Below are 25,614 nucleotides of genomic sequence, written 5' to 3'. Positions count from 1 at the left end.
TGTGCAATTTAAGCACCCTTTTTTTTGCAAAATACACTATTTTACAGATCTGCACGTGTAAAATTCAAGCGTTATATACAGCTTTCATATTCTGTTACTAAAAAAACACACTTTTTTGACAATATCCAACATCTGGATTAGTCAGTGTGCAATTTAAGCTAGAAATACAGCCATCATTTTCTGGGTTTTTAAACACCCTTTTTGTGCAAAATACACTATTTTACAGCCCTAGCTGCATCTTTATGTGTGAAAATTCAATCATTTTATACAGCTTTCATATTCTGTTATAAAAAACAACTTTTTTTTCAAATACTTAATATTGCAGCCCTTGCTGCATCTGTGATTGTTTGAAAAACAAGTTTTAAAAATTTAAATAAATTTCTGGCTTTGAAAAAACAAATTTTTGCATTATCCAACATCTGGATTATTCAGTGTGCATTTAAGCTAGAAATACAGCCATAATTTTCTGGGTTTTCAAAAACACACTTTTTGGCAAAATACACAATTTTACAGCCCTTGCAGCATCAGCACGTGTGAAATTCAAGGGTTATATACTGCTGTCATATTCAGTTATTAAACAAACACCCGTTTTGTGCAAAAAAAAAGCCTGAAGCGAGGCATAAACGTTCTCAACCTGAGCACAACCTGCGATGACCAGGCATTTTAAGTGCAAAGCACGAGCTGCAGTGGAGTGACACCTCAAAAACCAAGAAAGGTCTCTGGCTCCTCCTGCTTCCTGGTTCAGCTGCAGTCCCCTCGGCCTCTTTATTCAGTGCCACCTGGTCACCCCGCAAACAGAGAATCTGCCAGCAACACCACCACCTGGGTCACCATGCATCTCCACAATGTCCCACGGAAGTGTTCAGCTCTCCATCTCCCAAACACTGGAGGAGGAAGAGGAAGTACCCCCCTACCCACCCGCGATCCCTAGCCCTGAATGCCCTGCATTTCTAAATTACTGGCCTTTGAAATGCTGTCATTCCATCTGGGTGGAGATGGAGAGTTTTAAAAGCCTTATGGCGGTGGCTGTCTCACAGTACGTCGGTTGCCCAGCCGCCACTACTTTTCAGATGAGCCATCCCTTCCCTGCACAACCAAGTGGGGGACAAAATCAGGTGTGCACTGCGCAACGCCATTTGTGGCAAGGTACACCTCACTACAGATACGTGGACCAGAAAGCAAGGTCAAGGACGTTATATCTCCATAACAGCACACTGGGTAAATGCAGTGGCGGCTGGGCCTGAGGCGGATAGCAGTTTGGCGCATGTCCTTCCACCACCGAGGATTGCAGGGCGCTTCAGTTTGCCTCCTGTTGCTTCCTCCTCCTACTCCGATTCCTCATCATCTACCGCCTCCTCATCCGGTCAGCGTAACACCTTCACCACTAACTTCAGCACAGCCAGGGGTAAACGACAGCAGGCAGTTATAAAACGTATCTGTTTGGGGGACAAACCCCACACCGCGCAGGAGCTGTGGAGGGGCCTTGAACAACAGACCAATGAGTGGTTGGTGCCACTGAGCCTCAAGCCCGACCTGGTAGTGTGCGATATTGGGCGAAATCTCGTAGCAGCTCTGAGACTAGCCGGTTTGACGCACATCCCTTGCCTGGCGCATGTGCTGAATTTGGTGGTGCAGAGGTTCCTTAAAAATTACCCCGATATGTCAGAGCTGCTGCATAAAGTGCGGGCCGTCTGTGCGCGCTTTCGGCGTTCTCACCCTGCTGCTGCTCGCCTGTCAGCGCTGCAGCGTAACTTCGGCCTTCCCGCTCACCGCCTCATATGCGACGTGCCCACAAGGTGGAACTCCACCTTGCACATGCTGGCCAGACTGTGCGAGCAGCAGCAGGCGATAGTGGAGTTTCAGCTGCAGCACGCACGGGTGAGTCGCTCGGCGGAACAGCACCACTTCACCACCAATGACTGGTCCTCCATTGACATTTTACAATTTTGAACGTGAATAAACCCCTGCTCTGCATAGGTGACAGGGAATAACATTTCAGAAATTCTTCTTTAATTAATGCACACCACCTCCTTTCATTCAATGCTTAAACTTTAACAAGTTGTACCACATTTGCACTTTACAAATTTGTCCCACATTTGCTCTTCAATAATTTGTCCCACATTTGCGCCTCAATAACTTTTCCCATATTTCCGCTTGATCAAAATAAAATTTCATCCATTTATCTCCCTTGGATGTGGTCTCTTTCTCACGCTTTCTCTCTGGGGTGGAACCCTGATTCGCCGATATCCGTGATCAACATGGTAGGCTCAGAAAAGAACATCGAAAGTTGATAGAGAAGATATAGAAATGGATGGTGGATGTCACTGGGGCACCTCTGCATAGTTGACAGGAACATCGTCTTTTACATTGTCAGGTGACATTTTTCTAATTTTGCCGGATTTAAACCCCTGCTCTGCATAGTTGACAGGGAATAAAATTTAAGAAATTCTTCTTTAATTGATGCACGCCACATCCTTTCATTCAATGCTTAAACTTTAACAAGTTGTCCCACATTTTCGCTTTAATACTTTGTCCCATATTTCCACTCTATCATATTTAATTTGAAACAATTAACCTCCCTTGGATGTGGTCTCTCTTTCTCACGTTCCCTTTCCAGCATGGAACCCTGATTCGCCGATAACCAACAACATGGTAGGCTCAGAAAAGAACATCGAAAGCTGATAGAGAAGATATCCAAATGGATGGTGGACGTCACAGGGACGTGCGATCAGGCAGAAGTTATCTAGAGTCAACAAAGCGGCAGCAGGGACTCTCCTATCTAATGTTTCCTAATCCAAAATACAGCAGTGACATTCCCTGTAATTTTTTAATAATCATTCCAATAACAGGGCATCTTAAGAGTCCTGTATTGTTATTTATCGTCACTACCTCCCCGAGTCGGGAGTGGGTAATTGCCGTGCGCCCCCTCCTTAACTTGGAAGCTTATGCTTCAATACTTTGTCCCATATTTCAGCTCGATTACATTTAATTTCATCCATTGACTTCCCTTGGATGTGGCATCCCTTTATCAGGCTCCCTCTCCGGCCTGGAACCCTGAATCCACACCACCCGTGATCACCATGGTAGGCGCATAAAAGAACATCGAAAGTTGATAGAGAAGATATCCAATTGGATCGTGGACATCACGGGGACGTGCGACATGGTTGAGCAGTATGTAAGCACACGCCTACACGTACTGACTGATGGGTCTGCCCCCTTCAACTTCTGTGTCTCCAAATTGGGCACATTTTTCACTAACTTAAAGGGGTTGAGCCACAAAAAACAGTCTACGTTTTTCAAATAAGCACTTGGATTGGAAAACTTTTGTAATTGCATGTAATTTAGCATATCCACTGAGCTATTCAATAAAATGCATCTGTACAGCATTACCTCCTAGTTGATCTTTTCTTTAGTTCTCCGCCCACCCCACTGAGGTGGTCGCACATGCTCAGTTTAAATATTCTGTTAGAACCTGTGGCAGTTACAGGGAAAGAGCTACAGCAGAAAGGACACATCCTCTGAAAAACATCATGCCCCCCTGAGTTGCCAACCTGAAACAAATCTTCCAGACTGGAGCATTTTTACATGAATCATGGGATAACCCCTTTAAGATCACCTCCGTGCACAGCTCTCAATACATGGGGGAGGTGATATCAGTGCTTGATTTCATTCTCTGTGCAAGTGTGTACACAGACATAGCTGCCAGTCACTGATAACACCTCCCCTGTGTACTGAGGGATGTTCATGGGGGGTAATCCTGAGGTTGGAAAACACATAAATATGAATGTATACATTACAAGTTTTAATGATCCTTTTCCCACAAAACTGTTTATCAATCAGCTCCTCCAACCTACTGCCTGCACATTGCACTACATTTTGTGGTGACCAGTCCAGCAGTGTTTAATCAAATAGGGTTAATTTGACCAACGGTGGTGCACACAGCAATGTCAAGATAATTGAGACTAATTGAGCTTTCTTGTTGTCCTCCAGTGACAGTGAAGAGAAGAACTTGGATGATAATAGAAAAAACATTACGTTTCCTGTTAACTATGAGTCTTGGCTGACATTTACTGGGTATCTACTGAATATCTTTCATAATTGATTATCTATCTATTTATCTATCTCTCTCTCAATATATCTATCTCTCTCTATATCTATCTATCTAGCTATCTGTTACGACAGAGGGTAGGGATAAGTTCAGCCCTAAACTCCAACCCACCTCTGTCCCTTGCCTACTTGCACGGGCTGTTCTAACCGACGAAGTACAACTTGGCGCAGGCGCTCACTTAGATACATGCAGGGTCCTAAGAAGACAGAGAAGTACCGTAACAGAGTCAGGCAAGCCAAAGTCAAAGCCAGGTACACAGGGAGCAATACAATAACGAGGTCAAAACACAATCCGGAGTCAGAAGCCAAGAGGTCACGTCAATTCCAGGAAGGTCACAAACAGAGCTGAGGTCCAAAACACACACAGAAGGCAAAATACAAAATGCTGGTGAGGGCAGCAAGACCAATCACAGGCAACCTGTGGCCAGCAGGCTGCTTGTTTAAATAACCCCTACAGGTGAGTCACGTGACGTGGCCAGCATCACGAGGCTCTGATTGCTCATAACACAGCTGAGCGCCGATTCATTAACATTGGCGCTCAGATCCCCTGCTGCTCGTTGTCTAGGGTATGGAGGACACCGACCACACTGAGGCATGCACGGCCGGGTCCTCCCCGCCCCCTGGTCCCCACTCCACTGTATGCGCGGGATGCCGGCCGTGCTGCGAATGAAGAGCGCGCCACCAGCTCCCTGTGACACTATCTCTCTTATATCTATCTACAGTATCTATCTATCCCATATCTATTTATTGTATATTTTATTTGATCCCAATATCATTTTTGGCAGTTTCTATTCTATTATATATGATTGTACAACTTTTGATTTACTTGTCTGCTTTTTTTTTCTTTTAAGGTCAAAAAAAGAAATACATATTAGTATTCCTGCCAATGATACAGTCCCTTCTGTCATTAACTCCACGGATGCAATCGGACCAGAAATTAATCTGCATTATATGGTAAGACTGATTGCAGCCTACTGAAAGGAAAAGTGCTCCAATAATATCATAAACTAGCACGGGTATATTTCATCTATTTCATTTAATGTTTGTGTGTTTCGTTAAATGATATCAATAGTATCCACTATAACCGTGACATCTACAGTACCCCGCCCCTTTAACAGTGACCTCTAAAGCGGCCTGCCCCCTTAACAGTAACACCCACAGAGCCCTCCCCTTTAACAGTGATCTCAACAGTACACCGTCTCATTAACAGTGATTTCCACAATAACCCGCCCCCTTAACAGTAACCTCTACAGACCATCCCCATTCCCTTAAAACAGACCATCCCCTTAAGAGTCCATTCACACGTCCGTAAGTGTTTTGAACTATAATAGAAAATGCCTAATCTTGTCCGCAATTGCGGACAAGAATAGGACATGTTCTATTTTTTTTGCGAAAACGGAAGCACAGATGCGGAAGTGCGGATCCGCAAATGCGGATGCGGACAGCACATTCCGGCCCCATTGACAATGAATGGGTAGGCACCCGTTCCGCAAAATTGCAGAACGGATGCGGATCCATTTTGCGGACGTGTGAATGGACCCTAACTGTGACCTCCACAGCAGCCTGCCCCTAGGGTGGCCAGAGGTTCGGTTTTAGGACGGCTTTCAGACTCCCTGTCCTCCGCGCAGGGCCTGGACGGACACAGGGATGTTCTTTTGAACAGCTCACTCTCAGACAGCAGCACTGTGCTGTCTGAGTGTGAGCTACAGGGAGAAAGTCTCCATCCCACCCCTGCAGCTAACAGAAGTTGATTTTTACCTTCATTTTTTTCAATCCCCGTTGGATCGGGGCGTGGCTTAGCATGACCTGGGGGTGGGGTTTTTAAGTCCATCTTTTGAGGGTGGCCTGAAGGGCCACCCTACCTGCCCCCTGAACTGTCACCTCCACAGCACTCGGCTCCCTTAACAGTGTCATCCACAGCGCCCTGCGCCTTTAAAGCTAACCTGCAGCAGTGAAGAAAATAGGCTGGGTTGTTATGGAAACCTGGATTAAAACTTTGTATATGTGGAGACTAAGGACCTGCGAGTTTCTATTGGCTGATAAGGGACATGTGACCGTATGTATGGCAGTTGGGATATGAATTTGGGATATGAAGAGAAAGACCTGCAGGCTTCAATTGGCTAATGTAGGTCATGTGATGTGCCATATTTTCATATTTTGGGAATATCTCAGAAACAGATAGAGAGCTGAGACCCGGTCTAAAACCTTCCTGGACACCTGATGTACCTGTCTGCCAAATTTCGTGATTGAAAATGCGACGGGGCAGATTCCTTTATCGGACATACATACACACACACTTCATATATAGAGTTGAGCGAACCCGAACTGTAAAGTTCGGGTTCGTACCAAACTTTAGGGTTTTCGGCACCCAGACCCAAACCCGAACATTTACGTAAAAGTTCGGGTTCGGTGTTCGGCGATTTTTATGGCGCTTTTTGAAAGGCTGCAAAGCAGCCAATCAACAAGTGTCCTACTACTTGCCCCAAAAGGCCATCACAGCCATGCCTACTATTGGCATGGCTGTGATTGGCCAACTGCAGCATGTGACCCAGCCTCTATTTAAGCTGGAGTCACGTAGCGCCGCCCGTCACTCTGCTCGGATTAGTGTAGGGAGAGGCTGCAGCTGCTGTGAGGGAGAGATCAGGAAGAAATATTATGAAGATTCAGAACTGCTTCTTTACTCAGCGATCTACAGCAAATGTGTTTTGTGGGTGCAGTGAACAATTTTTTTAAGCCTGCCCTGAACCAACTACTACTGAAAACGAACCTTTTTTTTCTTCAGTTAGTCAATATCAATACATAATCGGCAGCCATTTTTTGCAACGATAGTGCACCAGCACAGGCTATCTGCATGTCTGCAAGTCCAGAAATACAGCTTTTTGCTTACTGGGGTGAAAAAAATACATCTGTTTCATATAGTGCTCATCTGGGATTAGACGTGCATAAGTGATTGTCACATTTTGGCCAGAAATACGGCTTTGGCATACTGGGGTGAAAAAAACCTCTGATATACTGCACATCTGGGATTACACATGCATAAGTGATTGTCACATTTAGGCCAGAAATACGGCTTTGGCATACTAAGGTGAAAAAAGCCTCTGATATACTGCACATCTGGGATTACACGTGCATAAGTGATTGTCACATTTAGTCCAGAAATATGGCTTTGGCATACTGGGCTGAAAAAACCCTCTGATATACTGCACATCTGGGATTACACGTGCATAAGTGATTGTCACATTTAGGCCAGAAATACGGCTTTGTGCTTACTGGGGTGAAAAAACCCTCTGATATACTGCACATCTGGGATTACACGTGCATAAGTGATTGTCACATTTAGGCCAGAAATACGGCTTTGGCATACTAAGGTGAAAAAAGTCTCTGATATACTGCACATCTGGGATTACACGTGCATAAGTGATTGTCACATTTAGGCCAGAAATCCGGCTTTTTGCTTACTGGGGTTAAACAAAAACTCTGATATAGTGCACATCTGGGATTAGATGTGCATAAATGACTGTGAAATTTAGGCCACAAATACCGCTGTCATATAGAGTTTTAAAAAAAAAATATTTAGTGCAATACCCTACATCAGGGTTTTTATTGGCGGTTAATTATTTTTAACATACTTAACCACTTTTTACTTTGCTTGGTGAACGCTAACTATGAGGCAAACATCTAATAAGGGACGCGGTCATGGTCGTGGTGTTGGTGGAGCCTCTGGTGCAGGGAGAGGACGTGGCCGTTCTGCCACAGCTACACATCCTACTGAACCTACTACCTCAGGTCCCAGTAGCCGCCAGAATCTACAGCGATATTTGGTCGGGCCTAATGCCGTTCTAAGGATGGTAAGGCCTGAGCAAGTTCCAGGCGAGCATAGTCAATTGGGTGTCCGACAGTGGATCCAGCACGTTCACATTATCTCCCCACCAGTCTTCTGCAGAAAGCACACAGGTGGCGCCTGAAACCCATGCCCATCAGTCTGTCACATCAACCCCGTGCATATCGGGGAACCTGTCTGAGCTTCAAGTCATGCAGCAGTCTCTTATGCTGTTTGAAGACTCTGCTGGCAGGGTTTCCCAAGGGCATCACCTAGCCCTTCCCCAGGGGTGGAAGATGCACTGACGCACAACCACTTATGTTTCCTGATGACATGGGAATTCCACCTCAGCACGTCTCTGCTGATGACGAAACACAGGTGCAAACTGCTGCGTCTTTCTGCAGTGTGCAGACCGAAAAGGAGGCCAGGGAGGAAGACTGGGTGGAAGACGATGCAGGGGACAATGAGGTCCTAGACCCCACATGGAATGAAGGTCGTGCCACTGACTTTCAGAGTTCAGAGGAAGAGGCAGTGGTGAGACCGAGCCAACAGCGTAGCAAAAGAGGGAGCAGGGTGCAAAAGCAGAGCAGCCGTCGCCAAAACAGTTTGCCTGCTACTGGCCACCGTCACCAGGGACCGAGCACACCAAAGGCAGCTTCAAGGAGTTCCGTGGCATGGCACTTCTTCACACAATGTGCTGACGACAAGACCCGAGTGGTTTGCACGCTGTGCCATCAGAGCCTGAAGCGAGGCATTAACGTTCTGAATCTTAGCACAACCTGCATGACCACGCATCTACATGCGAGACACGGGCTGCAGTGGAGAAAGCACCTTCAAAACCAAGAAAGGGCTCAGGCCCCTCCTGCTCCCTCTTCTGCTGCTGCCTCGGCCTCTTGAGGAACGTTGGCACCTGCCGCCCAGCAAACAGAGGATGTGCCACCAACAACACCACCTCTGTCACCAAGCATCTCCACCATGTCACACAGAAGCGTTCAGCTCTACATCTCACAAACCTTTGAGAGAAAGCGTTAAATTCCCACCTAGCCACCCCGATCCCTGGCCCTGAATGCCAGCATTTCTAAACTGCTGGCCTTTGAAATGCTGTCATTCAGGCAGGTGGAGATGGACAGCTTCAAATTGCTCATGTCGCTTGCTGTCCCACAGTACGTCGTTCCCCAGCCGCCACTACTTCTCCAGGAGAGCTGTGCCCTATCTGCACAACCAAGTATCGGATAAATCAAGTGTGCACTGCGCAACGCCATCTGTGGCAAGGTCCACCTAACCACAGATACATGGACCAGTAAGCACGGCCAGGACGCTCATATATATCCCTAACTGCACACTGGGTAAATGTAGTGGCGGCTGGGCCCCAGGCGGAGAGCTGTAAATAACACACATCTGTGTTGGCTACCTATTCCTCCTTCACCGCCTACACGGGCCACATCCACCCATTCACCGCCTCCTCAACCTCTTCCTCCTACATCATTGCTAATTTTTATTTTTTTAAGGTCTTTTATGTTTTTTTAATTCATTTCCCTATCCACATTTGTTTGCAGAGCATTTGCCATGCTCTTAAGCACTTTTTTTGCTGCCTTTTTTCAGCCCCTCTAGCTCTTTCCATGACTTTTTTACAGCCATTTTAGTGCTCAAAAAGTTCGGGTCCCCCGTTGACTTCAATGGGGTTCGGGTTCGGGGTCAAGTTCGGGTCCCGAACCCGAATTTTTTTTTCAAGTTTGGCCGCACCTGCCGAACCCGAACATCCAGGTGTATGCTCAACTCTATTCATATATGCTATACATACACTTAGCTTTACATATTAGATGTGCCTTACCATCAGAAAAAGTTCTCTTGACTTACAGTATAAAAGGGCCTTTATGTTTATGCCAGACTTCATAGTGATTACTATTTGATTATTGTGTTCAATTTTCATTTTCCATTGACATGTCCCTAGCTAGTAATCCACAAGAACATAGCGGTTATACAGAGATGAGCCGGATAGTCACTACAGAAGTCACTTGCGGAAAGCACTCACCACTCATCAAGTTTGTTCTGCAGTTCTGCCAAACTATGGCTGACATATGGATAATAAGATACACCTTGAATGGTGCAAAACATCATAACACACCTCAGCTGCTGCAGAACATCACTGTACACACCTCAGCTTCTGCAGTACATCACAGTACACACCTTAGCCTGCTGCTGAACATCAAAACACACACCTCAGCTGCTGCTGAACATCATAACACACACCTCAGCTTCTGCAGAACATCACAGTACACACCTCAGCTTCTGCAGAACATCACAGTACACACCTTAGCTGCTGCTGAACATCATAACACACACCTCAGCTGCTGCAGAACATCACAGTACACACCTCAGCTTCTGCAGAACATCACAGTACACACCTCAGCTTCTGCAGAACATCACAGTACACACCTCAGCTTCTGCAGAACATCACAGTACACACCTCAGCTGCTGCTGAACATCATAACACACACCTCAGCTGCTGCAAAACATCTCAGTACACACCTCAGCTTCTGCAGAACATCACAGTACACACCTCAGCTTCTGCAGAACATCACAGTACACACCTCAGCTTCTGCAGAACATCACAGTACACACCATAGCTGCTGCTGAACATCATAACACACACCTCAGCTGCTGCTGAACATCATAACACACAACTTAACTGCTGCAGACCATCACAATACACACCCCAGCTGCTGCAGAACCTCATAACACACACCTCAACTGCTGCAGAACCTTATAATTACAGATAAACAAAGTTTTGGAAAATCCGATTCAGCTGCTTCGCAGCTTTGTGCCGAATTACTTAGTCACGAACCACTTTTTTTTTGTAAGTAGCAGGTGCAATGATGATGATGTCCCCCCCCCCCATCATTGTACCCTTCAGATGCCATGTTGATACGTGATTGCTGGGTTCTGAGAGTAAGGCCTCTTTCACACGGGCGTCACAGATTTTGTCCGGATGCGTTGCGGGTGCATTGCGGCAAACCCACGCGAGTAGGTACGCAATTTCAGTCAGTTTATCTGCGATTGTGTTCCGTTGTTCAGTTTTTCCCGCGCGAGTGCAATGCGTTTTGCACGCGCGTTATAAAAAACTGAATGTGGTACCCAGACTTCTTCACTGAAGTTCGGGTTTGGGTTAGGTGCTCTGTTGATTTTATTATTTTCCCTTCTAACATGGTTATAAGGGAAAATAATAGCATTCTTAATACCGAATGCTTACTAAAATGTGGATTGAGGGGTTAAATAAAATAAAACTCACCTCATCCACTTAATCGTGCAGCCGGTATCGTCTTCTTTCTTCTTCCTGCAGGACCTGCAAAAGGACCTTCTATCTTCATTCAGCAGGACCTGCGCTGACGTCACCGCGCTCACCATGTGGTAAGCGCAATGACATCAGCGAAGGTCCTTTTGCAGGTCCTGCAGAAAGAAGAAAGAAGAGGATGCCGGCTGCGCGACCAAGTGGATGCGGTGAGTTTATTTTTTTATTTTTCAACCCCATTTTTGTTAGCATTCTATATTAAGAATGCTATTATTTTTACTTATAACCAAGTTAGAAGGGAAAATAATACAGTGAATTGACTTTAATGGGGTCCGGGGTTGCTCATCCCTATTTACTATCATCATCTCCTAGAAACCATGCGTGAAAATCGCACCGCTTCCGCACTTGCTTGCGGATGCTATGCGATTTTCACGCAGCCCCATTTATTTCTATCGTGCCTGCGTTGCGTGAAAAACGCAGAATATAGAACCTGCTGCGATTTTCACGGAATGCACAAGTGCTGTGTGAAAAACAACGCTCATGTACACAGCCCCATTGAAATTAATGGGTCAGGATTCAGTGCGGGAGCAATGCGTTCACGTCACGCATTGCACCGGCGCAGAATACTCGCCCGTGTTAAAGGGACCTAATAATACGGTGTAAAATTAACAGAAAAAAAAATTAAATCATACTTACCGCCTCCATTTGCTTGCGATGGGCCGGCCACCGCCACCTTGCTTGAGGATCTTGCGCGAAATCTCGCGCGGCCCGGGATAATGCATGGGATTTTGGCCTAGATCTTCAATCAAGATGGCGGTGGCCAGCCCGTTGCGAGCAAATGGAGGAGGTAAGTAGGATTTTTTTTGTTTGTTTGTTTTTTACGCTATTGCAGGTTAAATCGATTGGCTATGAGGAGATTCGGCTTCTCGGCGAATCAAATTTATCCTGAAATTCGGATTGAATTCCACTTCGTTGGATTCGATTCGCTCATATCTACTTATAATACACACATCAACTGCTGCAGAACCTTATAATACACACCACAACCTCTGCAGAACATCATAATACACACCTCAGCTGCTGCAGAGCATCACAATACACATCTCAAATGCTGAAGAACATCACAATACATACAACATCAGTTGGGAAGCCAGCCAGAGAATTACATAACACCCATTGAAACCACATAGTGCTCATATATTACCTGCTTATTTTTATATGTGGCACCTCATTGCTTTTTTATACATTGCACATGATAACATGGATGTATGTTTATGCCATTCTTTATGGTAACATCGTGTTCTTTTCCAGATTAAGAGGAATGATCATATCCCAATGCCCAGGGTCAAATTCCGCCTTTCATTCCACTATAAGACGCCAGACAACAATGTTCTCCTGTACTTGATCAACGTGTCACATTCTGAAGTAAGTCCATTAATAATGTGTATTCCTGAGGGCCTCTCACACATTCATGTCATTCATTATCTGTGCACCGGAATTATGTGACCAGGTTTTCCGTGATTTCACACACATTCTTTCCTACTGCTTTTATTTGTAATTGAAATCCTATTCGAAATGATCTTCTGATCACAGATACACGTGAGAGCAGGGGCGTAACTACCATAGTGGCAGACAATGCTACTGCCAGGGGTGTCGTTCGGTCAAAATATTCGGGACTTGAGCCCCGGATGTTTTGTCCAGTTCCCCCGAATATTATGCTGGTATCATAATTTTTTTTAATTTGGCTATTCCTCACCCCCCTTGTACTGGTACCGCTACTTGTGGGCTGTGCGGGCATGAGTTCAGTCACTTCGGTGGCAATCCCATCCTGTAGCGCGTAATCCCGTGAGACCAGCCGCTGTAAATCACAGGTCTCGCGGGATCACGCGCCACAGGACGGGATTTAACTCATGCCCACGCAGCCCGCAAGTAGCGGATCAGCGGAACAAGTACAAGGGGGTGGGGGGATGATCTGTGGGGTTGCCCAGACGGCTAGGCCCTTCACAGTAGTTATTAACCCCTTTCATCAGTCCCCGATTCACTGAAGGGGGGACTGCTGAAAGGGGTTAATAACTATTGCAAAGGAGGGACTGCTGAAAGGGGTTAATAACTACTGTGAAGGGCCTCTCCCCCCCCCCCCCCCCGGTGGCAATGGGGGTGTGGCTTCACGGGGTGGGGACATGGCTTCATGGGGGCGAGGTACAGTGGGCTTGTGCCCCGGATGTTTTCAGACCCTAGCAACGCCCCTGGCTACTGCTATGGGGCCCAGGTAAAGAGGGGGCCCAGTCTTAGTTGGGATTATCTCCTCTTCTACTGGGCGTGAAAACTTGGTAAGGATTCTATCCTCTAAAGGAACAACTTTTAGCAAATGAGGCAGTGGAAAAAATGGCCCAAGGGTCATTTTGTGGGGGGCCTGGTTTGATCCTTGCTATGGGGCCCTTACTTCTCTATGTACGTGACTGTGTGAGGAAGTCTTGGACCACCAATGATTTCAGGCCTCTGCAGCGAACCCTAGAGGGATGCTAGAAGAAGGGAGTGGAGGCAGAGGCCCGATGGCAGTCGTAGTCCTCATGGTGGCTATGAGGCTTCCTGGGACGGTGCACAGTGAAGGGAGGGGCACACCCTTTCTTTCCCTCAGAGTAAACCCTGGCGAGAGGGTTCTTCTGCCTGGTGATGGTTTGGGGTACCCTTGGTGTTGGAGGATTATTTGGGTTGCAAGGCAGGGATCCTTGAAATGAGGTAGCAGTAGGTTGTTACGTGTTGAACCTGATGGACTTATGTATTTTTTCAACCATATTAACTATGTGTAGCACCAATGATGAGACTGGTTGTGCTGAACATACAGTATAACATTTACTGAAAAAAAATGCCAAAAGTGCAAATATACGTAGTTTTAGAAGTTGATACAATTTTTACCTGAAACTGAAAAAAAGGGGGTTGACAGTACAGACGCTCCCCAAGTCACTCTTCCAATACATATGTGCTCTCTCCCAAATTCTGTCTCTTTTTGCCTTCTCACATTGTGTCACTACAATGCTCTGCTGTGGGGTGTAGTCCTTCAACAGATGGAAAATCTGTCTTTTTTAGTATGAAAGGGAGCCTGACACTTTTATTCCAACCAAAATGCAGTAAAGTCCATAGCCAGTATGCATGCATTACCCTTACTGGTTTGTATTTCCATAAATTCCCTGTAATGGCTGCTAAAACTTCCCTTTGGTTAGTTCCCTTTGTTTACTCAGAGGAAAGTGTCTGGTGCTGTCTTCTTATGTACCCGGCTGGATGGCTGCTCCCTGCTAGATGCTGCTGATGCTATGTCTGACTCCTTCACTGTTCTGTCTCACTCTGCTCTCAGAACTGAGCAGCAGCCCCTTCTAGAGGGGATAGGTGGAACTAACTACAAAACGCTTTCATTGGGGCAAAGGGGTTAGGTTAAGAAATTGGTATGGGGGGGGGGGCGTTTTAGTTTTTTCCTCAAGCAGCAGAAAGGCAAGCTGCACCCCTGAGCACAACTACACATTTTAACACATTTAACGCCCCTTACGCAGTTGACCCCTGGCTCACTGCACCTCTATAGACCACTATACTGTTGTAAGACATTCTTCATGCAATCCTTTTTGTGAATAAATGGCTGAATATTTTTAAAGTAGGTGTGGCTTATCAGAAAGGGGCATGGCCACCGTATATCTGAATTTATGGCAGAATATTGGCATACATTATAGTAGAAAAAATCTACAATAGCTCATAGGTGTGTAGATTTCAGCTACTAGTGCATTGACAGCTCATAGATGCCCTAATGTATTAGGAGGCTCCTTAATAAATTTGGCACATCTTACTCCCGTATATTTTCTGTTAAGACTGGCATATGAAATACCAATATTAATAGATGCCCTCTTATATTTCTGGGTTCTAGCAGTTATGGTATACCTCAAATAATGCAATATGATTTATTACCTTTCATTCAGCAAATTAAAAAAAATACTTCAAATAAACCAAAGGGTTCCTATTTTTTAAATCTAGTGGTGATAGTCACAGCCTCCTCCTCCTAAAACACCCTAATACGGCTGCTATCCCTTAGCGAAGCACTGGTTACTAAATGTACAGTGCCAGACATAAGGACAGTGCGCCCTCTTGTGGCCATACACTACAATCAGTAGTTATCCAGGTTTTTTAATTAATGGCTTATCCTTATGGCATCAATATTTGACTTTGGGGTCTGACTCTCAGCATTTTCCACCAATCACGAGCCACAGCACTTAGGCCCCTTTCACACGGGCGAGTATTCCGCGCGAGAATGACGATAGTTGAACGCATTGCACCCGCACTGAATACCGACCCATTCATTTCTATGGGGCTGTTCACATGAGCGATGATTTTCACGCATCACTTGTGCGTTGCGTGAAAATCGCAGCATGCTATAATATACTTGCGAATTTTCTCGCACGGTTGCTAGGAGACGATCGGGGTGGAGACCCGATCATTATTATTTTCCCTTAAACATGGTTATAAGGGAAAATAATAGCATTCTGAATACAGAATGCATAGTAAAATAGCGCTGAGGGGTTAAAAAAAATAAAAAATAATTTAACTCACCTTAGTCCACTTGATCGCGGAGCCCGGCATCTCACTTCTGTCTCCTTTGCTGAACAGGACCTGTGGTGAGCATTCATTACAGGAAAAGGACCTGTGGTGACGTCACTCCGGTCATCACATGATCCATCACATGATCTTTTACCATGGTGATGGATCATGTGATGACGGAGTGACGTCACCACAGGTCCTGTTCAGCAAAGGAGACAGAAGCGATGCCGGCTGCGCGATCAAGTGGATTAAGGTGAGTTAAACATTTTTTTTATTTTTTTTAACCCCCCCGCGATGTTTTTCTATGCATTTTGTATCCCGAAAGCCTATTATTTTCCCTTATAACCATGTTATAAGGGAAAATAATACAATCTACAGAACACTGAATCCCAAGCCCGAACTTATGTGAAGAAGTTCGGGTTTGGGTACCAAACATGCACGATTTTTCTCACGCGAGTGCAAAACGCATACAATGTTTTGCACTCGCGCGGAAAAATCGTTTGCATTTTCCCGCAACGCACCCGCCTTTTATGCGGGCCAAAAATATGACGCCCGTTGTGAAAGGGGCCTTTAGGCAAGTGCTGCAGCCCTCTCCATAGTTTACACTGCTCCATACACCTGCACATCGTACATGCAGTACGGACTATGCTGATATTGCATCTGTGTGCCATTTAGCTAGAATTTATTAATAGTGCTTCACCAAAAATGTCTGCCAAAGTGCATCACTTATATTGACTGCTGGAGCAACCCATAAACACTACCAGCTGGAGCACCCTATAAATATTACCAGCTGGCGCAACCCATAAACATTACCAGCTGGAGCAGCCCATAAATATTACCGCTGGAGCACACCTATAAATATTTACAGCTGGAGCACCCCCATAAATATTACCAGCTGGAGCACCCTATAAATATTACCAGCTGGAGCACCCCATAAATATTACCAGCTGGAGCACCCCATTAACATTACAGCTGGGCACCCCATATGCTTTCCCAGGTATAGTACCCAGTGCCTTCAGAGGATATGTACATGTGGCAGATTTGTTTGTGTGAAAGGTGTCTGCCAACGAATCAAGCTCATTTAGGCAGAGTTCACATCACCGTTTAGCATTCCACTCTTCTGATCCGTCAGAACAAGAGGAAAAAATCGGATCCGTTATTTTGAGCATCCGTTATGATCAATTTGCATCAGTTTGTGTCACTTCCGTCAGAGATATTGGGAGCCAAAACCAGGTTTGGGTCAAAAACACAGAAGAGGTGCAGGTCTTCCCATTATACCTTATCTTTGTGTAGGCTCCACCACTGGTTTTGGTTCACAATAAGGCTCATGCACACAAACATATTTTCTTTCCGTCTCCGTTAGTTTTTTTTTCTTTTGCGGACCGTATTCAGAACTATTCACTTCAATGGGTCCGCAAAAAAAACAAAACGGAAGTTACTCCGTGTGCATTCCGTTTCCATATGTCCGTACTTCCATTTCGCAAAAAAATAGAACATGTCCTATTATTGTACGCATTACGGACAAGGATAGGACTGTTCTATTAGGGGACAGCTGTTCCGTTCCGCAAAATACGGAATGCACATGGATGTCATCCATATTTTTTGCGGACCACAAGATACATTCGGTCGTGTGCATGAGACCTTACTGATTGTAATAACTGACCAAATAACTGAAGTGTGAACTCGGCCTTATTTTTGAACAGAGAAAAAGTAGTGCATTGCAGACTTTTTCTCAGTTCAAAAATAACTGATCTCTGACTGAACTGTCAGAAGCTGATGATAACTGATCATAACTGATGCTCAAAATACAGGATCCGTTTTTTTTCCTGCTCTTCTGACGGATCAGAAGAATGGAAAGCTAAACGGTGATGTAAACTCAGCATAAGGCCTCTTGCACACAAACTTTTTTTATCCGTTTCCGTTCCGTTTTTGCGGGTTCCGTTTGCGGAACCATTCACTTCAATGGGCCCGCAAAAACAACGGACGGTACTCCGTATGCATTGCGTTTCTGTATTTCCGTATTTCAGTTTCGTTCAAAGATAGAACATGTCCTATTATTGCCCGCAAATCACGTTCTGTGGCTCCATTCAAGTCAATGGTTCCACCCAAACAAAACAGAATGCATACGGAATGCATCCATATGTCTTCCGTATCCGTAACTTTTTTGCAGAACCGTCAATTGAAAATTTTATGCCCAGCCCAATTTTTTTATGTACTTACTGTTTATACATTATTGTATGCTTCCGTTTCCGTTTGCGATCTGCAAAAAACGGATCACAAACGGAAACCAAGCGGAAAAACAGAACGGCAAAATGGAACGGAAGCGTAACGGAAACACTACTGAAACAGAAAAAACTGAAAAAACGGATCCGTTTAAAACGGACCGCAAACCATACGGTCGTGTGCAAGAAGCTGCAGGCTACTTTCCACACCAGCGTTTTTGCTGGATCCGTCATGTGATCTGCAAAAAAACGATTCCGTCACCATAATACAACCGTCTGCATCGCGTTCTGAACGGATCTGGTTGTATTATACGTATTTAAAATAGCCAAGGCGAATCCGTCATGAACTCTATTGAAAGTCAATAGGTGACGGATCAGTTTTTTATTGTGTCAGAGAAAACGGATCCGTCCCCATTGGCTTACATTGTGAGTCATGAAGGATCCGTCTTACTCCACACCACATCGCGGACATGCTTGCAGCATTATTCTGTCCGTGATGGGGGACGCAACCAAATTGAACGGATTGACAATGAGTGGGGAAAAAACGGAAGGTTTTCCTTCGCTATTGAGGTCCTATGACGGAATAGTGAAAGGGAAAGCGCAGATGTGAAAGTAGCCTTAAACTGATTTTCAGTTGCAGAAACTCCTATGACAAATCTTCAGTGTGTGAATATGCCCTTAAAATTCAATTCAAACTAACTCCCAAAAAACCTCCCAGAGTACTGCAGCTCTCTACATCTCTTCCCTCATGTCTTTGTCAAATGTGGACATTCACTGATTTTAAAGGATATCTGTCCGCAGCTTTGTCCTTATGAAGCTGGCTGACCTGTTTCATGTGCACTTGACAGCTGAAGACATCTGTGTTGGTCTCATGTTCATGATGTGCCTGTATTGCTGAGAAAAATGATGTTTTTAATATATCGCAAATGAGCCTCTAGGAGCAACGGGGGCGTTGCCATTACACCTGAGTCTCTGTTGTCTCTGCAACTGCCGCACCTGCTGCACTTTGACAGGACCTGACAGTGAAAACATATCACACCTGGCCCTGTCAATGAAAGTGCAGAAGGCCTCAGCAGTTGCAGAGAGAGCAGAGACTCTAGGTGCAATGACAACGCCCCCGTTGCTCCTAGAGACTCATTTGCATATATTAAAACATCATTTTTCTCAGCAATGCAGGAATATATGAACATGGGCCAACACAGATGTACTTCAGCTGCCAAGTGCACATCGTAACAGTTTATAGGTACAAATCTGCTGACTGAACTGAAATATCAGTAATGTTAATATTATAATTGCATTTCTTTAAAAGAGTTTTACAGTATTTTGGTATTGATGATGGTCTAACCCCAGAATAGGCCATCAATATCAGATCGATAGGGGTCTGACGCCCTGTTCAGTGCCTTCAGCTCCATCCACCTTGTACTGGACAGAGCTGACTACCCCTGAAGTGGATGATCGGCAAGGGTGCGGGTGTTGGACCCCCACCTATCTAATATTAATGGCCTATCCTCAATATCAACCCCTTTAAAGCTTCCCTCTGTTTTCCAGAACGTGAACTGTGATACCGAACAACTGTTGGATCCTTTCTATATAAATTATGGAAGAACGTATCATTTGGATAAATTTTCAGAAAGTATAAAAGATACAATATTGGTAAATATAACCATTACTTTTGTATGAAGCTATTATATGGACACTGTATGGTAGCATTTACTTAGGTATTGTGTGGCACCAGGCAGTATACAGGATATTACTCTTGCCGTATATGTTTGGCACACCAGTATAGCGTTGCTATTTAGGCATTTATATGGTTGTGCTATTTGATCCATTTACGGCACTATTAGTTGGGCACCACACTATGTGGTAATCACATTATAATTTGTCACATATACTACGGTTATTCGTAGACTGTATACTGTGCCATGTACACTATACGGTAGTGTCTGGCAACAGAGCTTACTACACAGGGCCGGCTCTATAGATATTATAGACAGTATCTAATTACATTCATTTCAAGGTAAATTTATAGCCGTACGGTAATATTCAGGAGGTGATCATAAAGACCAGCATTCCTCCTAACAGTAAAACAATCTCATTGACTGGTTCTCTCTGTTAAAAATAATTGTCAGACATTTCTTAGCTATATCAGTTTCTGCTAAACCTGGATGATTTCTATGAGACCTGCCATAGGTTGAATTTTTTTTATTTATTTATTTTTTTACATTTTTCATAGATCCAACTATTGGTTTTAGAAAACCAAGTTGGAAAAAAAAAAAGATTTGCCATTCAGGGGGACTGGTAAAGCTGTGACAACCCTTGTTGAAACCTACATCTAGGCCATGTTGGTTCTCCCCCAAAGAAATATCTCAAAGGGAACCTGTCACTGGAATTTGGCAATAAAGCTGAGGACTAGAGATGGCCCGAATAGTTCCCGGCGACCATAGCTTGTTCGCGTTCGCCGCTGCGGGCGAACATATGCGATGTTCGGTCCGCCCCCTATTCAACATCATTGAGTAAACTTTGACCCTCTACCTCACAGTCAGCAGATACATTCCAGCCAATCAGCAGCAGACCCTCCCTCCCAGAACCTCCAGGACAGCATCCATTTTAGATTCATTCGGAATCTGCTTTCACAGAGGAGGGACAGTGCTGCTGCTGCTGCTGCTGATTCAATAGGGAAAGCGTTAGCTAGGGCAGTGTTCTGTGTCCACAGACTCATCTGCTGTAAGGGCAGCGTCCTGACAGCATCCCAAAAAGCCCTTTTCAGGCTGGTACATCAGTCTGCTTTTTTTATTTTATTTATATATACATATATTGCAGTTTGCCTGCCCGTGTGTGAGAGGCTGCAGGCTCAGTCACAGACAGTACTGTGTGCACACCATTCATACAGGTGTGTGACAGAAAATACCTTGCAGATAAAAAAATATTCTATTTAATATTTTTCTGTGATCTAATCACATTTGCAAGCCGTGTGTGTCAGGCCCACACATACTGTATTGTGTCCACTGGCTAGTGGCTGGTTCTGCCAGCACTCATACCGTTACAGGGTGTCATTCGCCCAAATACCTTTCAGAAAAATAAATTCTATTTAAAATGTAACTGTGATCTAATCACATTTGCAAGCCCGTGTGTGTCAGCCAGGCTTACACAGACTGTACTGTGCCCACTGCCCACCACTTATATAGGGTGGCACAGTACCTTGCACGCATAGTAACACTTATCTAATAAAAAATGACAGGCAGAGGCAGGCCACCTCGCAGGGGCCGTCGTGGTCGTGGTGCTGTGATTTCCACTGGCCCTGGAATAATGCCCAGTGTTCAGAGGCCACGTACCCTGAACCCCAAAAATTCTGAGAAAATAGTTGACTGGCTTACACAGGACACCCAATCTTCAACAGCTTCCGACGCACCATCCTCCTCCAGCTCAGCTTTGGTCAGGTCACCACTCTCCCGCCCGCCGCCACCACCACCACTACCACCACAGCCACCACAGCCGCTTCACTTGATCCCTCAGAGGAGTTATTTACACATCAGTTGGATGAAATTAGTGCTGCGCAACCATTATTGCCAGGGGATATAGATAACAGGGATATGTCTCAGTCAGGCAGCATTACACATATGGACGTACAGTGTGATGATGATGATGATGTTGTACCCGCTGCTGCTTCCTTTGCTGAGGTGTCAGATACAAGTGAAGCGGTTGATGATGACGATGTGTCCGTGGATGCCACGTGGGTGCCTGCTTGAAGAGAAGAAGAAGAGGGGGAAAGTTCAGAAGGGGAGACAGAGAGAAGGAGGAGACGAGTTGGAAGCAGGGGGAGGTCGTCGCAAGGAGCTAGTGGCACAGTCAGACAGCATGTATCGGCACCCGGGGTCAGCCAGACAGCACGCCAATCAACACATGCTGCTGCCACCACCAGAATGCCGTCATTTCAAAGCTCAGCAGTGTGGCATTTTTTTTGTGTGTCTGCCTCTGACAACAGCGATGCCATTTGCAACCTGTGCCAAAAGAAACTGAGTCGTGGGAAATCCAACACCCACCTAGGTATAACTGCTTTGCGAAGGCACATGATCGCATATCACAAACGTCTATGGGATCAACACATGATGACGAGTAGAAGCAGCACACAAGCTCAAAGCCACCATCCTCCTCCTGGTCCAGCATCTTCAGCCACGTCAACCACTGCTGTCCTCCTTGCCCCCTCTCAACCACCCGCCACTCCGCCTCTCACCTTCAGCAGTTCCATCTCATCTGCCCACAGTCAGGTGTCTGTAAAGGAAATGTTTGAGCGTAGGAAGCCAATGTCCCAGAGTCACCCCCTTGCCCGGCGTCTGACAGCTGGCTTGACGGAACTCTTAGCCCGCCAGCTTTTACCATACCAGCTGGTGGAGTCTGAGGCCTTCAAAAAATTTGTCGCTATTGGGACACCACAGTGGAAGGTACCCAGACGAATTTTTTTTTTCAAAAAAGGCAATCCCAACCTCTACTCAGTGATTGAAAAGGAAGTCATGGCATCTCTGGCATACAGTGTTGGGGCAAGGGTCCATCTGACCACTGATACCTGGTCTTCAAAGCACGGTCAGGGCAGGTATATCACCTACACTGCGCATTGGGTCAACCTGCTGACGGCTGACAAGCATGGAATGCGTGTCTCTGCAGCGGAGTTGGTGACACCGCCACGACTTGCAGGCAGGCCTACTGCCACCTCCTCTACTCCTCCAACTCCATCCTCTTCCATAACCTCCTCGGCTGAGTCCTCTTCTGCTGTGGCATCTGGCTGCACATCAACTAAATCCCCCAGCTCCCCAGGGGCTATTCCACATCCCGGATACGACAGTGTCACGCTGTCTTGGGGTTGACTTGCCTGAAAGCAGAGAGCCACACCGGACCAGCACTCCTGTCCGCCCTGAAAGTACAGGTGGATCAGTGGCTGACCCCGCACCAACTGGAGATCGGAAAAGTGGTGTGTGACAATGGAAGCAATTTGTTGGCGGCATTGAATTTGGGCAAGTTGTCACATGTGCCGTGCATGGCACACGTGTTGAATCTCATCGTACAACGCTTTGTGTCTAAGTACCCAGGCTTACAGGACGTCCTCAAGCAGGCCAGGAAGGTGTGTGGCCATTTCAGGCGTTCCTACACGGCCATGGCGCACTTTTCAGACATTCAGCGCCGAAACAACATGCCAGTGAGGCGCTTGATTTGCGACAGCCCGACACGTTGAAATTCAACACTCCTAATGTTCGACCGCCTGCTCCAACAAGAAAAAGCCGTCAACGAGTATTTGTATGACCGGGGTGCTAGGACAGCCTCTGCGGAGCTGGGAATTTTTTTGCCACGTTACGGACGCTCATGCGCAATGCCTGTAGGCTCATGCGTCCTTTTGAGGAGGTGACAAACCTAGTCAGTCGCACCGAAGGCACCATCAGCGACCTCATCCCATTTGTTTTCTTCCTGGAGCATGCCCTGCAAAGAGTGCTGGATCAGGCTGTAGATGAGCGTGAAGAGGAAGAGTTGTGGTCACCATCACCACCAGAAACAGCCTTGTCATCATCGCTTGCTGGACCTGCGGCAACGCTGGAAGAGGAGTGTGAGGAAGAGGAGTCAGAGGAGGAATGTGGCTTTGAGGAGGAGGAAGACCAACCACAGCAGGCATCCCAGGGTGCTCGTTGTTGTCACCTATCTGGGACCCGTGGTGTTGTACGTGGCTGGGGTGAAGAACAGACCGTCAATGACATCAGTAAGGACGAGGAACGGGAAATGAGTAGCTCGGCATCCAACCTTGTGCAAATGGGTCTTTCATGCTGTCATGTCTGTTGAGGGACCCTCGTATAAAAAGATGAAGGAGAACGACCTGTACTGGGTGGCCACGCTACTAGACCCCCGGTATAAGCAGAAAGTAGCGGAAATGTTACCAACTTACCGAAAGTCAGAAAGGATGCAGCAGTTCAAAACAAAAACTAAAAAATATGCTTTACACAGCTTATAAGGGGGATGTCACAGCACAACGGGAATCTAACAGGGGAAGAGGTGAAAGTAATCCTCCAGTCTTAGAGAACGACTCGACCGACAGGTAGCAGACTACCTCGCCTTAACTGCAGATATCGACACTCTGAGGAGCGATGAATCTATTGACTACTGGGTGTGAGCTATCCCAGTTTGCGATAGAACTTCTGGCCTGCCCCGCTTCAAGTGTCCTGTCAAAAAGGACCTTCAGTGCAGCAGGAGGCATTGTCACTGACAAAAGAAGTCGCCTCGGTCAAAAAAGTGTTGATTACCTCACCTTCATTAAGATGAATGAGGCATGGATCCCGAAGGGACTGACAGTGGGGGATACGTTTGATTAACAAAGGGCCTGATGACATGCCTTGGCCTCAAAATGGTCCCCACGCTGCTGTATTTAATGTCTGCATACCGGATGACTTTCGTGAATTCTCCGCCACCAACTAGGGTTCAAGCCGCAATGTTTTAGTCACCTTTCTACCTTGAAAACATAAATTTTTCCGGCCGCTGCTACAACAGCGGCTGCAACAATAACATTATTTTTCAGGCATGTGTACATGCCTAATTTTTCTGGCCTCTGGTACTGCACTGTGGCTGCAAAAAAAAAAAAAGGCACATACAAGTGTCAATTCCCCTTCGTGATCGTTACCTTGTTGTGGTGAAGGGGCTTGCGTATCACAATGAAGCGATCATCACCTCTATGAGTGTGTTGGCAATGTTGCCACACCCCAGATGATAAGGCCGTTGCTTCATTATGATCAGACCAAAAGTGATTGGCTGGATAATTTTTCATAGAAAAACCTTACTTTTTTTATATATTTTTTTTAAGTTGTATGGGTGGGTTTTTAATACATAAAATAAAAAAATCATAATAAAGTCTCTTAATAGTTTATTAGAAATAATGCCGACAATTTAAAAAATCCCCATCAATTCCAATACAAATCAAGTACAAAGCTCAGAACTAAATTATTCCAGGATGTCGTAATGGTTTGTTAATTCGACAATGGTTAATCAATTCGACACACGTCCCCGGATAGGGGACGTAACAGGGATTAAACTGATAGGAATAGTACTAGTTAAGACACCACTCATATAGGGTGTCACAGCACATTGCTCCATGAACGTGCAGTGCCCCAACTTGGGACTGAGTAAGAGGACCGACCAAGCTGCTTTTTCCATCTCCCGGTTCCTAAAAGCAATTCATTTTGGTGTATCAGAGTTTGGTCTGTCACTGTGAAGGCAGTCAAAGGTACCCGGCCTAAATTTTTTTTCACAGAAGGCAATCCCACCCTGATATGGGACGTACAGTAACAGGGATTAAACTGATGAGAATAGTACTACAGAAAATACCACTCATATCGGGTGGGGCAGTAAATTGCACGGTGCAGACGCAGAGACCGTGGCGTGGATTCAAACAAAGGGGAGGGAGCCAGCATTTTTTTAACCATCTCCACGTTCGAAAAATCTATTTAATAATTTGACCCCAGATTGGGGATTTAACAGGTATTAAACTGATGAGAATAGTACTACAGAAAATACCACTCATATCCGGTGGGGCAGTAAATTGCACGGTGCAGACGCAGTGACCGTGGCGT

At 45.7% G+C, this 25,614-nt stretch overlaps 1 protein-coding gene across 1 annotated transcript in view; it reads left to right on the top strand.

Annotated features, from left to right (window-relative positions):
- ITGA1 (integrin subunit alpha 1) overlaps positions 1–25,614 on the top strand; it is a 233,803-nt gene that overhangs the window by 194,079 nt on the left and 14,110 nt on the right. The window contains exons 23-26 of the mRNA XM_040421264.1: positions 3,991–4,074; positions 4,959–5,061; positions 12,528–12,641; positions 19,565–19,669. Of these exons, the coding sequence (XP_040277198.1) occupies positions 3,991–4,074; positions 4,959–5,061; positions 12,528–12,641; positions 19,565–19,669 (406 nt within the window). The remainder of the gene's footprint in view (positions 1–3,990; positions 4,075–4,958; positions 5,062–12,527; positions 12,642–19,564; positions 19,670–25,614) is intronic.

The sequence above is a fragment of the Bufo bufo genome, chromosome 2 (genome assembly GCF_905171765.1).
Source record: "Bufo bufo chromosome 2, aBufBuf1.1, whole genome shotgun sequence".
In the NCBI taxonomy this organism is placed as follows: Eukaryota; Metazoa; Chordata; class Amphibia; order Anura; family Bufonidae; genus Bufo; species Bufo bufo.
Note: the sequence above shows the minus strand (reverse complement) of the source record. Positions and strands in the feature narration are given on the sequence as shown.